At 44.8% G+C, this 13,713-nt stretch overlaps 2 protein-coding genes across 2 annotated transcripts in view; both read right to left on the bottom strand.

Annotated features, from left to right (window-relative positions):
* Positions 1-5,340, bottom strand: part of PRKAB1 (protein kinase, AMP-activated, beta 1 non-catalytic subunit) — a 10,101-nt gene extending 4,761 nt beyond the window's left edge. Inside the window, exons 1-4 of the mRNA XM_006890416.1 lie at positions 5,124-5,340; positions 2,322-2,485; positions 594-687; positions 211-325 (exon numbers count right to left, since the gene is read on the bottom strand). Of these exons, the coding sequence (XP_006890478.1) occupies positions 211-325; positions 594-687; positions 2,322-2,485; positions 5,124-5,282 (532 nt within the window). The 5' untranslated portion in view covers positions 5,283-5,340. The remainder of the gene's footprint in view (positions 1-210; positions 326-593; positions 688-2,321; positions 2,486-5,123) is intronic.
* The window catches only part of LOC102860525, a 69,827-nt gene continuing 61,439 nt past the window's right edge, over positions 5,326-13,713 (bottom strand). Inside the window, exon 3 of the mRNA XM_006890497.1 lies at positions 5,326-5,827. Within this exon, the coding sequence (XP_006890559.1) occupies positions 5,326-5,827 (502 nt within the window). The remainder of the gene's footprint in view (positions 5,828-13,713) is intronic.

Here is a 13,713-nt window from a genome sequence, read left to right as displayed (position 1 = left end):
GTGTGTGTGTGTGTGTGTACCGTCCAATCAAATCCGACCGGCACAGGAGGAGATTGCCCCTCCTTCTCCAGTGGAGCATCTGGTAAACTTGAACTGCATGCCTCTAGGATTACAGTGTAGGTTATTGCCACTACGCCACCAGACCTCCAACAAGAGCTTTTCTCAACCACATGGCTCCCACCTGCACGCATGCAATATAAAATAACATACCAGACACATCGGAGCACTTCTGGGAATCCACCATTAAAGCATCAAATACTTCAAAGTCCGTTTTCTTCACTTGAATGATGTTGTTCACGGTGCCAAGCTGGCTGGTTACTATTGGCTGGAAAGAGACAAGACGAGCAGATGTCACTAGGTGGAGGGACTCTGGGAATTACTCTGCAGGAGACTGACATTTCTGCTGGGACGCCTCAGCTTCTGGCTGTCCACCGTACTACTCGGTCAAGTACTCGCAGAGTCTGACATTTAGGAAGCCACCGAGCTCAGGCCCACAGGGACTTTACGAGAAGGACAAAAGGACTTGGCCCCAATTGTGAAGGAAGGGTGGCCCGTGTAGGCACTTGAAGGACAGGGAGTTGGAAGGCAGGTACCTCGGAAGGGTCGTGTGTCCACTGGCCATCCACGAAGAATTTGTACTGATGCTCACCTTCCGGCAGATCCAGGATGGCTACGAAGTTATTGTGACTGCAAGGAGAGAGGAAGCAGAGGACCTCAGCTGTGGGGCTCCCCCAAACCTGAGACTTCACCAGCAGAACCAACACCTTGACCTAACTTAAGGTGACAACTTAAATCCAGAAAAGCTCAATGGAATGAGCAATGCAGGCTTTGTCCTGAAAGCAGACTGTGCTCAAAAGCCAGGAACCCACATTCCTAATTGCCACCGTCAGCAGGCAGGTGTTCATGTGTGCTTCTCGAGTTTACAGGTAAACCCCCACTGGCCACAGTGCAGTGGATGCCAAGGTGACGGACGATACGCGAGAAGCACACCTGCCCAGCTGCTCCCTGTCAGTCTCTTTGGGCAGGAGAGGGGATCCCCTTACTAGACTGCGTGGTGTCCACTACAGACACTTGCAGGATCACTAGAAGGGGTCCAGGAAACCTCTTTCACCTCACTGCTTTGCTTCTGATTTGAAGTGACAGTGACCCCTTCTTCTCTGACAGGCCACAGTGACAATGACAACTGCTGACAGGGCACGGTTCCGCCCTTCTTTTCATCAACACTACTCACTTGTGAAGGTGGCTTTTCAACAAGAGTCTGAGACAGAAGTCTCTGCCAGGACCTTACTATGTCCCTGCGAACGGTGCCTGGATAGCATGTACTTTTCAAATACAATACCAGGTCAAAGTTAGAAGGGACCTCAGAGATCACCTGATATAAAGCACACAGACCTTGAAAGTGCCTTATACCGGGCGGCACGATCAATATGGACTCCTATCCAGGTCCCTCTAAAGCTCACAAGCTCAGGGCTTTCTACTCCTCCACTGCACCAGGAGTAGATGTCCCCTCTGAGACCAGATGAACTAGATGGTGCCCAGCTACCACCGCTGACCACTCTGAAAGGGATCACAGGAGATCCAGGACAGAGTGGACAAAAATGGAGAACAAAACAAAAGTCATAAAAAGGCCAGGCTTACAAATTTAATAAAAACTGACAGAAACCCTAAAATCAGTCCACCCTCCTATCCTGGGATAAAATTCACCCCTGAGTTCAACTTCCATCCAGACAACAGACAGGCCTATAAACTGATCAAAAAATACCAAAGAGGCACTCACTCCTTCGACTGTCCAACCAGATAAAGACAAAAGGGCAGCATTTGCTCAGAAGATGGCAAGGGGTAAGACAGAAGGATTAGTGGAAAGGAGAATAAGAGAGAGGAAGTGGGCAGACTATAGTTACACTGTGGACATTGTAATTATTTTTCTAAAATGAAATGTGTTAAGAACAGTTGCTGGAAAAATTCATTTGCTTTGTAAACTTTCACCTCAATCACAATAATTTTTTTACAAAGTAGATTTCTCTCTTGAGAGAGACCTGAAGTGAAAAAGATGTTTGGGATACAGAAAGAAGTTTATGATACAAAGAGCAGCTCAAAAGAGAAAAGTTTTCTTCTAAGAGGTACTCTAAGTCTAGACACAAGAGCTTGAGTGTGAGATGGGAACCCTCTGAATCATTAAGCAACAGCATTTTTCCATGCAGCATTCATTTATAATTTGTGTAAATAAACTATAAACCCTTTCCTATTCACTGGCAGAGACCTTTCCGAAAGAACAGTGTCAATGAGTTGAAACAAGCACTGGACACTTCCTGTGCTATTACCTTCTTGTGAGGGGAAGTTTGCTCCAGTTGTTGAAGGAGCCAGATAAATAAACTTCCTTTCCGCCTCCTGTCCATCTGAACACGGTTGGCCGCGCCTGGGCGGGAGCTTTATCATTCACTTCCAGATCATGCTGCCAGGCCAGGAATTCCTCCTTCTCTGGAGCCTGAAAGCAGAGTTGTTTCATCAGGGACAGGAAGCCAATGAATGGTGGGCTCCCTAAAACAAGCCATCACCCTGAAAACGGAAAACGCATTCTGCACAGATAGCTGTTACCACTAGGTCCACCTTCAGGCTTGGCAATTTCCTAGCTCTGTGTCTTAATTTTCTCATCTGAAATATGACGGTTCTAAGAGGAATTATATTTAACATGAAGAATTAGGTGACACGGCCTATGTGAGATGCCTGCATAGCCATTGGAAGAAGACTGAAATCAATCTAAGACTAAATATTTTTCTCTCTTAAGCAAGCCAGCGTTAAAGTACACAAACATTTGTTTAGGGAAATCCCAGAGCTATAGACTTAAAGAACTACTTCAAGTACTGGGGGGAAAAGATGAGTGAGACCAGGACTCTTCAGTATGGTGACTCTAGTGTCCTAAGTGCTGTCTACGAAGAGTATTCTGAATGGACTTGAGGGATGGGGGAAAAGGGGCAGGAAATGTGCACCACTGAATGAAACCCCCACCAAAAAACTAAATGAAATACAAAACCAACCCTTTTGGTAAAAAGTCTGAAAGGCAATGTCCTAGAGCAACACAAATCATCTTGATCTGTCATCAGCTATTTTTGCTCTAGCTCAACATCAAAATAGTAGAACGGGCTTAATAAGGATTTCTTCAAACTTAAGCTAAGAGTATGGAACTCTTACCAAATTAATAATATTTAACTTTGGTTGACATTAAAAACAAAAAATTGTAGGGAGCTCTGGTGGCCTAGTGGCAAGAAGCTGCAACTACAATCCCAGAGGTGCACGGTTCGAATCCACCAGATGCTCTGCCGGGGAACGAGGGGCAATCTCCTCCTGTACCAGTCAGATCTGATTTGACGGTACACGCACACAAAAATAATTAAAAAAAGAATATTTAAAAAAAAACTGCAACAAAAAGGAAAAAAAAACCACAACAAACCAAACCAAAAAATTAAACTGGCTTCACTTTGAGGGGGGAAGAAAAAGCAATATTCTGGAGTAAGAGAGAGAAACGTTCCTGCCTCCACGTGGATGGAAGAAATCTCTTCCATCTTGCCCAGTCAGAAGCCAAAGCAGCAGAAGTTCCAGGTAAGGAGAGGCCAATATGGGACTGAAGCAGGTTTCCGGCCCTTGAGTACTGCCCTGAGCTTATCTAAAAGATGACTACAAGTTCTAACAAGATCTACAGATCAAAGAGGAACAGCTGAGAATCACCTTACTTGGAAGATGTCATGACTAACTACCGCCAAAGAATGGCCTTGTGTAGAGAAAATAACCCAAAACTCTGGAGGGTGTTCTACCCTGTATCTCCCACCAGTTATCAGTGAACTCCTGCCGAAATGAGGAGAGATTCACTTCTCCAACTGATCACCCGTAGGCAAACACTTCTTGAAGAGTTATGGGGACAGCAACAGAACAACAAATCCTTCTTAAAGCAGTCCGACTTTGATGGTATCTGACAAAGCTGCCTTGGGGCCACAACTATTTCTAGGGGAAGGAGAATCTGGGATTCCGAAGTTCACCTGGCACACAGCTTTTCAGGAATGTGACAAACTCAGAATGGAAGCTGGAGGCAGGCTCTCTTCAGTTGATGAAGCCCAACCCAATAAGCAAGAGGTGTGTAAAGCTGAATCGCCCAATTAGCTTAATGGACAAAGATTAACATGTAAGAGACAGTAAAAAGGATCCGATGGGTGGAGAGCGTTTATCCCTCATATCAACTTCATTGCACTCCTTTAAGAAATTAGTTCCTGGGTACAGCTTTTAGCATAGGCCCCAAATTGGCTGCCAGAATCAAGATATATCCTTGGACAGACATTAGCTGGTCAGCGGGAAAAGTGGCTGAAGTGGGGGTCAGAACTTGTTGGCTTCAGAGTTCCAGATGAATTAAAACTACAGGCAGCAGAGTCCAAATCCAGGCTGCAAAAATTGTTTGCTCTAGCCTGTTTGAACTGGTTAAGTTTTATTTACACAACAGGGGAGCGAGGCTGACGAGCCTGAGCTGCCCTTCCTCGCAATGCCACAGCCACTGACCTCCAAAAGTCAAATTCCTTTCCCTCTGCCTGGCTCTAAACAAGGAGGATGAACAAAATGTTCTGGGCGCAATGAAACACCTCTGGCAGCTGCAGTTCAACTGTTGAACTCTCTTTCTCGGCCGACTCTTGGAAGGGTGGGAGGGAACCCAAAAGGTACAAGAAATTGCAACAGCAAACTTTTGCAAAAGCGCCGCTTTGCGCAAAGGCGAGCGAGGGACGTTCTCAAAGCGGTGAAATTGATTTCACCCTGAGAGAGAAGCAACGTCTGGGACTCAATTACTGCTACCTGGAATCTCTTAATTATGAATTTAAAACTCTGTCCCAGAGCTGCTCTCTCCTTAATGAAGCGAAGGGAAGTGAGTCCCTCCTCCCGCGGGGTGACTTTCTCACATCGGTAATTAGATACAGGATCGGGGCTGCTAACAGGGCTCATTCGGAACCATCTGACTTTTCAGTGATGAAGATGACTGGCCATCCTTTCCTGATGACCAGTCTTGAGGGGTACGGCGAGACAAAGTAGCTGGGATCCCTCTTCTTAACATCAAGTCAAGGGAAATCAGATTCCCTTAATCCTCGCACCTTAATTTCCTCGGAGTGAAAGAGATCGGCGTCCTCGGGGCTGTCCATCAGGATCTTGGGCCTGTCCCCGTCCTTGGTGCCCCCCGAGCTGTCCCTCCGAGGCGTCTTATGGCCACCTTGCCGCTCCAGCCCAGCGCGCTCGCTGCTCGTGTTGCCCATGGCGGCGTCTGCGGGGACACTGGGGGAAGCCGATGGGAACCTCTCACTCCGGGGAAAGGAAAGGACTCAACAGGGTCACACAGATCCTGGGAAAGGGGTTCAGAGCCTCGGAATACCACACCCCTGGGAAGCGGGTGAGGAGCCGGAAGCCAGCTAAGGCTCGATCGATCCGCAGAACTGGCGACCTCTCACGTCCGTGCTTTACCGACTCCGGCAGAGGGCGGCGCGAACCCAGGGAGCGCGAAGACAAGCCGATACTTTCCAACAACTCTCCGCCCCTAGCAACTTCCGCTTCCGGCGCCGCGGCGAGTCCGCCAGAGGGGGAGGCGGGCCGATGAGCGCGCGAGGCTAAACTTCCGTTTCCGGCTTGGACCCCACGCTCCCAGGCGCCCTTGGTGCGCAGTCGCAGTGGAGCGCCGAGACCTGGACTCAGCTGCTGACGGCCGGCAGGGGGCACCTCCGCGCGCTCGCAGCCTGGGCGCTGCCGGTGCCGCGGTGAGTGATGCAGTGAGAAGTCTTTCCCCACCTCGGCTTGCTCGTCGCCTCTACAAAAAGGACTAAAGTGCCCCCCTTCTAAAGATACTGCTCAAAGCCTGTTGTTTTATTGTTGTTGTTGGTATATGCCGTCGAGTTGACTACGACCCATAGCGACCCTTTGAGCAATGGCTCCGAACCTTGCCCTGTCCTTTATTTTGGTCATTGAACAACTAACTATATTATTATTTTTTTTCATGCATTTTGCTTACTTTTTCATTTAGTGTTCATTAACCCTGCTTTTTGCTGTTTTTGTTGTTATTTTACCTTGCCCTACCTTGAGCCAACCTCACCATCTCTGACACACTTGACCCCATAGCCATGACACTGTGTCAGTCCATCTCATCCAGCGTCTTCCTCTCCTGCACTGACCTTCCACCCTTGCAAGCCTGATGTCCTTCTCCAAGGACTGGCCCCTCTTGGCAACATGCCCAAAGTATGTGAGGCAGCGTTTCAAAATCCTTGCGTCGAAGGAGCCAACTGGTTTCACTCTCTCTAAGATTCGTTTGTTCTGTTGGCAGTCCAAGGTATGTTCCGTTCTCTTCTCCAGCACAACTCAGAGGCATCAGTTCTTCTGCTGCCATGTTTAATCATTGTCCGGCTCTCAGATGGATAACAAGCAATTGAGAAGACTGTGGCCTGAATTAGGTGCACCTTGATCTCTGGACTGACATCATTGCTCTTCAGCTCTCTGGAGAGGTCCCTGACAACAGATTTTCCCAATGCAATTAGTCTTTTGATTGGTGTTTGAGCGAAAATTTACAAAGCAAATGAATTTTCCATTCAACGATTATAAATGGTGTTAATGTTTATCCCCACATTAAAAAAATACTTTTCCTGGTCTCCTCCCTGTAATTATTCTTTCCATTAATCTTATATCCCTGTATCTTCACTTTCTCTTTTGAGATTATGCTGATTATCAGTTTAATTTATATTGCCTTTCTCTTCACCATCTTAATATGTGCCTCTTGTCTATTTTAGGGAGCTCTGGTGACCTGGTAAATTGTGCTGCCAACCCAAAGGCAGGCAGTTCAAATCCACCAACTGCTCAGTGGAAAATGGGCAGTCCCTTCCCATGCAATTTACAATCACTGAATATGCTTTGAAGGATCAGCTATAGGTCAGTTCTGACTTTTTTTTTATTATCAATTTTACGTATTTTTACTATCCACTACCTCTCCATCCCTCATAAGCATCCTCAGATGAATCTATGTATAAATCTTCCCTCATAATAGTTTTTATAATAGTGGTCTTATGTAATATTTGACCTCCAACACCCTTTTGTGACAGCTTGCATGCCTAAGAGTGCCTTATAATCTCAGAGGTGCTGGTTAAAATGCAGATTCTTCAGATCCTTGCTGGGCACCAACTGCCATCAAGTTGATTCCAACTCATAATGATCCTGTCGGACAGACTAGAGCTGCCCCAACAGGTTTTCCAGGGAGCTCTGGTGGCTTCTTGTTGTTGTTGGGTGGTTGGGTTGGAACCGACCCATAGCTGACCCCCAAGTGAGTTCTCAGAGGCAGTAAATTGCATGGGAGGAGATTGCCCACCCATCATTCTTCCACAGAACAGCTGGTGGATTTGAACAGCAAATCTTTGAGTTGGCAGTACAACACCTCACTCCTTGGCCACCAGAGCTCCCTGTTACATTAGACTTGTTGTTGTTTTTGTTGTTGTTATGTGCCGTCAAGTCATTTGTGACTCACATTAGACTAGTCCCCAGAAATTATTATCGGCCAAGTTTGGAGTGGATTGGCATTTAAATTTTTTTCATTTGTCAGATGTTTTCACTTTATTTTATTTTTGTAACCCTTTCAAAACAGAAAAATCATTTTTTACTCAGGGGTTTATAAAAAATAAGACTAAATTTGACTGATGGGTCATAGTTGGCTAACCCCTGGAAGCTCTGGTGGCCCCTAGAAGATTCAGTGTTGTTAAATTGGTAATCTTCTCCATATTGGTTCATGATTTCAGTAAAATTCCAACTTTTAAAAAAATTTTTTTTTGTATGTGTACCGTCTAATTGGATCTGACTGGAACAGGAGGATATTGTTCCTCCTCTCCAACAGAGCATCTGGTGGATTCGAACCGCGCACCTCTGGGATTGCTGTACAGCTTCTTGCCACTAGGCCACCCGAGCTTGCTGAAATTCCGACTTTTTAAATAATAATTTTACAAGCTAACAGAATTCATATGGAAGGACCTACAAGAGCTATAACAATTTTGAAATAGAATTGGAAGATATGATAAAACCTCATTCATTACTGCAGTAAATCTGCAGAGTTATATGTAAAAATAGCTGAAGGAATACGATAGATTGTAAATAGACCTTAAGTTCTATGGTCAATTGATTTTCATCAAAGTGCATTTTAATTTACATCCCACGTGGTTCTCACATTGACGGTCTTCTTGTTAGGTGTTGACCGTGTCAATTACGACTCATTAGTGACCCTTTGTGCAGTGAATCTGCACCCTGCTCCCTCCTGTGCCGTCCTCATCCTCTTTGATGTTTATTTGAGCCTGTTGTTACAGTTACTGTGTCAGTCCATTCTGCTGATGGAATTCCTCTCTTTCACTGACTGGCCCTTCCTAAAAACACACTCAAAATATATGAGCTTCACCATCCTGTCCTCCAATGAGCACCCTGGCTGTACTTTCTCCAAGACCTAACTGTTTGTTCTTTGGTGGTCTTGCAAGGGCTTTAAAATGGCCAATTCCAGCTGTCTGGAAAGTTCTCAAATCTAGTGGCTTGTGGATTGTCAAAACCTAGAATTACCAGTTTATTTCTATTAAACACACACATTCTATGAAACACGTGTCTCTGTGCACAGGAGTTTTGAGTAAATATGCAGAATATCTTAGTCAATTTTCATGCACCATTCTATTATCAAATGCATTAATTGGTTATTAGTGATTGTCACTAAGAGCTCTGGTGGCTTAGTGGGGAGAGAGTTGCCCTGCCAACCCAAAGGCAGGTGGTTCAAATGCGCCAGCTACTCTGTGAAGGGAGAAAGATGAGCAATCTCCTCTCAAGCAATTTATTGCCTCTGGAAACCCGAAGGTCAGCAATGAGTTGGTTCCAACTTGACAGCAGCTATTGGAATGACTGTTACTGCGACCAGTACTGCTTCTACAAGAAGTACATGTAGATGTGACACTGACACATTGTATCTTTTCATTGTTAGTCAGTGTTGTTTCCGTGTTGGTTGGTTTCTCTTGTGGGTTTTTTTTTTAAATGAGCAATCTCAAAATGCTTTCCATTTGCTGAGCCTGGTCATGCATTTCTTCTTGAGAGCAGACATTTCTTTAGTACCTACAGAGCGACAGTCATTGTACCAAGTAAATGGAGACACACATGACTGAGATACAGTTCCCTGAAGGGAAATCCGGCTGCGTCTACCAAAATACAGAATGCTCCTTCCTTCTGACTCACTGCTGTACTTCTAGGAAGCTTCTCCAGAATGCATGAATGAAAACAATCTACAAGCCCAGAGTCTTTGCGACATCATCTGTAATGCCAGATTACGTTTACTCTGAAATGCACCCCTCCCATATCTGTGAAATTGAGTCATCGTACAGGATGGAATTTTAGATTTGATTAAGGAAGGAAATGGAAACACACATACACACACAAGCACACGCACACACACACACACACACACACACACACACACACTCACACTCCAAAAACCCTACAAAACATATCTGTAGGGAAATGGCTCAGCAAGCTGAATATTTTCATTTTAGAGAATACAGAATAGCTTTGAAGAGGAAAATGAATGCCTTTGAATTGTGATTTTGGCAAAGTATTAAGTATACCGTGGACTGTCAAAAGGACAAACCGATCTGTCTTAAAGGAAATGCAAGCAGAGTGCTCCAGAGAGGTGAGGAAGGTGAAACTTTGTCTCACTTCCTTTGGGCTTTTTCTCAGGAGAAACCTTGAAGAGAGACATCATGCTGGGAAAGGTCTGAGAAAGGGAGGAAGACCTTAACCAAGTGGATTGCCGCAGTGACGGCCACAGTGGGCTTGAACTTGACAGAGATGGTCAGGCTGGTGCAGGACAGGGCAAGCAAGGTTCAGATCTGTTGTTCATCACATTACCATGGTCATCATTGACTCGGTGGCTCCTAACAACAGTTAATTAAAATGAATACAATTATGTGGGGAACTATGCTGAGAGGCATTCTGAGCTCCCAAATCAGGAGCCATCAGGGTGAAGAACATGAGCTCTGACATGAAGTCAGGTTACCTGAGTTCACATCCTGGCTTCACTGGTAAAACTATCAGGTCTTTTTTTTTTTTTTTTTTTTTAAATAGGGAATAAAGGCAGCGCCTACCTTATAGGCTTGATTTGTGAGTTAATTGAGAACTTGCATTCAATGTATGTCTCTTAGTAACATTATGTTCTGGGAAGATTGGAAGGATATTGAACACATTTCTGATAAGCAGTGGGCCACAGCTTGTGTTGGTTTCCAAGTCCTTGGCTTGTTCACAATGAGCAGTGAGAGCCTTGGACTCAAAAGATTGTAGGTTCTCACCAGATACTCTAGAGATAAGGAGGAACACTTGACGTGACAGAGAAGCCCCTTATCTGACCTTGCAGATGCCTTAGTGCCTGAACAAAGGTTCAAGACTTGTACTCTGGGCTGGACACTAACGCTAAAAGTGTATCTTTTCCAGTCATTTGCTCATTTTTTTTTCAAATTGTGGATTTTGTTTTTCTTTTTGAAAGTTCTTGATGTGTTTAGTCCTTTATCAGGATTTTTATTTATTTTTTTTTTAACACAGAAGCAGTGGCAAAGTTTATCAGGGCAGCAAGTAATAAATGTTGGAGAGGATGCAGTGTATCAGGAATATGTTTTACCAATATTTGTCTTTGAGTTTGTGGCTTGGCTTTTCATGCTTTTTAATAGTATCTTTTCTAGAGTGTGCATTTTTTTTATTTTGATGATGCCATTTATCAATTATTCTCTCTTATTGATTGTGGTTTGGCTGTTGCATCTGGGAAATCTTTGCCTAGCCCTTCTCCAGCATAAAAAAGCTTTTTCTCCTTTATTTGTCCAGATATTTGATCATTTTTGGATTTACTTATAGCTCTATGATTGATTTTAAGTTAATTTTTATGTATGACATGAGATACAAGCTAAGTTTCCGTGTTTGGTTTGTTTTACAGACAGATGTCCAGTTGTTCCAATAGCATGTTTTCAATTTTCACTTTGTCATTAACTAATTGACCGTCTGGGTGTAGGTCTTATTGACTGTCCATTTTGTTCTATTGATCCATGTGTCTATATCCATGTGACCAAATCTATATTGTCTTGACTACTATAGTTTGAAAGTGAACTTGGGGGAAAAGACTGCAGATTCAAACCTGTGCTGTAGAGACCCTTTTGTTGTTGGATGAGAGAAATATTTAGCACTGATACCTGTGCTGTTGGAGAAGAGCACTGACATCCCATGGACGGCAAAAAGAGTAAACAAATGTGTCTTGGAGCGGGCGCAGCCAGAGAGCTCTTTGGAGGCATGAATGATGAGGCCTCACGTACTTGGGACATGTTGCTGTTGTTGTTTACTGACCCATAGCTGACCCTCCAAGGTGTTTCAGAGGCAGTTAATTGCATGGGAGGAGATTGCCCATCCTTCTCCAGCAGAGCATCTGGTGGTCTCGAACAGCGTGCTTTCAAGATTGCAGCACAGCTTCTCCCCATTAGGCCACCAGAGCTAGGAGGGGCTATTCCTTGGAGAGGGACATGATGCTTGGAAGGGTGGAAGGTTGGTGAAGGAGAGGCATACTTTCAACAGGTGGATTGATATGATGACTGCTGCAATGGGCTCTATTATGTCAGGAAGTGTGAAGATGGCATGGGATAGGATGAGATGCAGAACTATTGTTCTCATAGGGTTGCTGGGAGTCGTACTTGACTCGACGGCACCTAACAACAACAACAAGAACCCAGTACAGAGGTAGATGGCATCAGCCCACTCAGAATCATGATGTGGTTGTTACATGGCCTGGAGATGGTGACAACTCATATTGCCCTACGTATAACAGAATGAAACGCTGCCTGGTCTGTGTATACAACAGAATGAGATGCTTCCTGGTCTTTTATACAACACAATGAAACGCTTCCTGTCCTGTGCCATCCTCATGACCGCTGCTGTGCTGGAGCCCACTTTTCACTACATACAATACGGAATCACCCCGAGATCATGACTGGTGGTGGGTCAATTCCTTACTGTCACAGATAGGCCACAGAATCAAGGAAAGAATCACAGTACATAATTGTGGTTAAAGAAGGCTGCAAACTTGACTCTCGAGGTTTGGGTGCCTGACTGCATGGTGGGCAGGGTATGCTGTGCAGTCATGCAACTATGAGTCACCAGGACCCCAACTTTTCTTTTTAAGTCAATAACACACATCCAATTGGCTATTTTTGGTAAACCAACGAGGACACACCCAGACAAGTTTTCTGGTTCTTCATGTGAACATCTTTTTCACATAGTCCCCTTTCAACTACATGGTTCCAAGCCCTCTCTGGGTTGACCCCATGCTTCTCTACTTTTCTAGTTTAATGGTCAGAAAGTAACCCTGATGGTGCAGTGGATTAAATGTTGTGATATAAACCAAAACGTTGGTGGTTCAATTCCACTAGCTACACTGAGGGTGAAAAGATAGTCTCCTCCCAAAAAATATTTACAGACTTGGCAACCTGACAAGGGGTGGCTATAAGGCAGAACTGATGACCCGATGGCAGTGGGGCTTATTTCCTGGGCCACTGCAGAGGCAGTCCTGAGCCACACCACTTGCTATAGTCATTTCAGACATAAGCATGAGAGATGGTTAAGGTCGTGTGCCAGCTTGGCTGCTGTGGCTCTCTGCCTTGGCAGTGATGTCATGGTTATTCCCTTGATGAGATCTGATGTAATAGAATCACCCTCTTGAATAGACTTTAGTGTAATGCAGACCCTGCATTGGTGAGATCTGCTATGAGCAGCCAATTAGTGAAAAAAAATTGTTTCTTTGGTGGGTGTGAAGTATGTAGAAGATGAAAGAAAGTCTGACAAAGCTCACTTGCTTTTTGCTCAATCTGGATCCTGCATCTGACTTACCACGTCCAGTCCTTTGAGCTGAACCAATGGCCAGCCTCACCTGCCAACGTTGGATTCATCAGCCTCCGAAGCCAGCAGCCTGCTGCCTGCAGATGTGACAGCAGTTATGTGAGTCAGAAGCTCTCCAAGCAAAAAGGCGGAAGCTATGCAAGGAGGATACTCTCTCCTGGATCTGGAAATCCTCTCCATGACCTGCGACTTAAACACCATCTGGTGAGCCATTTCCATGGAACAAATTGCTCTCTTTCTGTACATTTATACTTACATGTTTCTATATACTTCATTGGTTTTGCTTATCTAGAGAACCCATCCAAAGACAGCATGTAATAATGCCATCCAGGTCTCAGCTGACCAGGGTTCAGGTGTGGTTAGATGACTCAAGTGGCACAGTGAGAATGGAGAGCGGGGCTTTATGGTTTGTCATTGAGAGGTCTTCTTTTCCCTGGAAACTAGGAGAAATTTTGTTTCCATGGCAGAAGCCAACTTGTGAACAAAGAATAAAGAGGACTGAACTCAGAGGGTCAGAGAGAAACAGCCAGATACGGTTGAGCCCTTGATGGGCTGGATCCAGCCAGTCATCTTGAAGTTTGAAATTCTCTATTTTTGAGAACCAATAATGTCCATTGTTGTTCGAGCCAGTTGGGCTTTCGGCTGCTTCCAACCAAAAGTATTCAAACCATGCACTCGAATGAGCACACATGCCTAAAAAGAGAGGCATGTGAGGAGTTTTGCCCTGTGCATGGATTGCGTTGATCTCTGTCTCTCTCTCTGTATATACATATA

This window comes from Elephantulus edwardii, unplaced genomic scaffold (genome assembly GCF_000299155.1).
Source record: "Elephantulus edwardii isolate Elephantulus edwardi_28Jun2011 unplaced genomic scaffold, EleEdw1.0 scaffold00089, whole genome shotgun sequence".
In the NCBI taxonomy this organism is placed as follows: domain Eukaryota; kingdom Metazoa; phylum Chordata; class Mammalia; order Macroscelidea; family Macroscelididae; genus Elephantulus; species Elephantulus edwardii.
The sequence above is the reverse complement of the archived record's forward strand: the minus strand, read 5'-3'. Positions and strand labels throughout refer to the sequence as shown.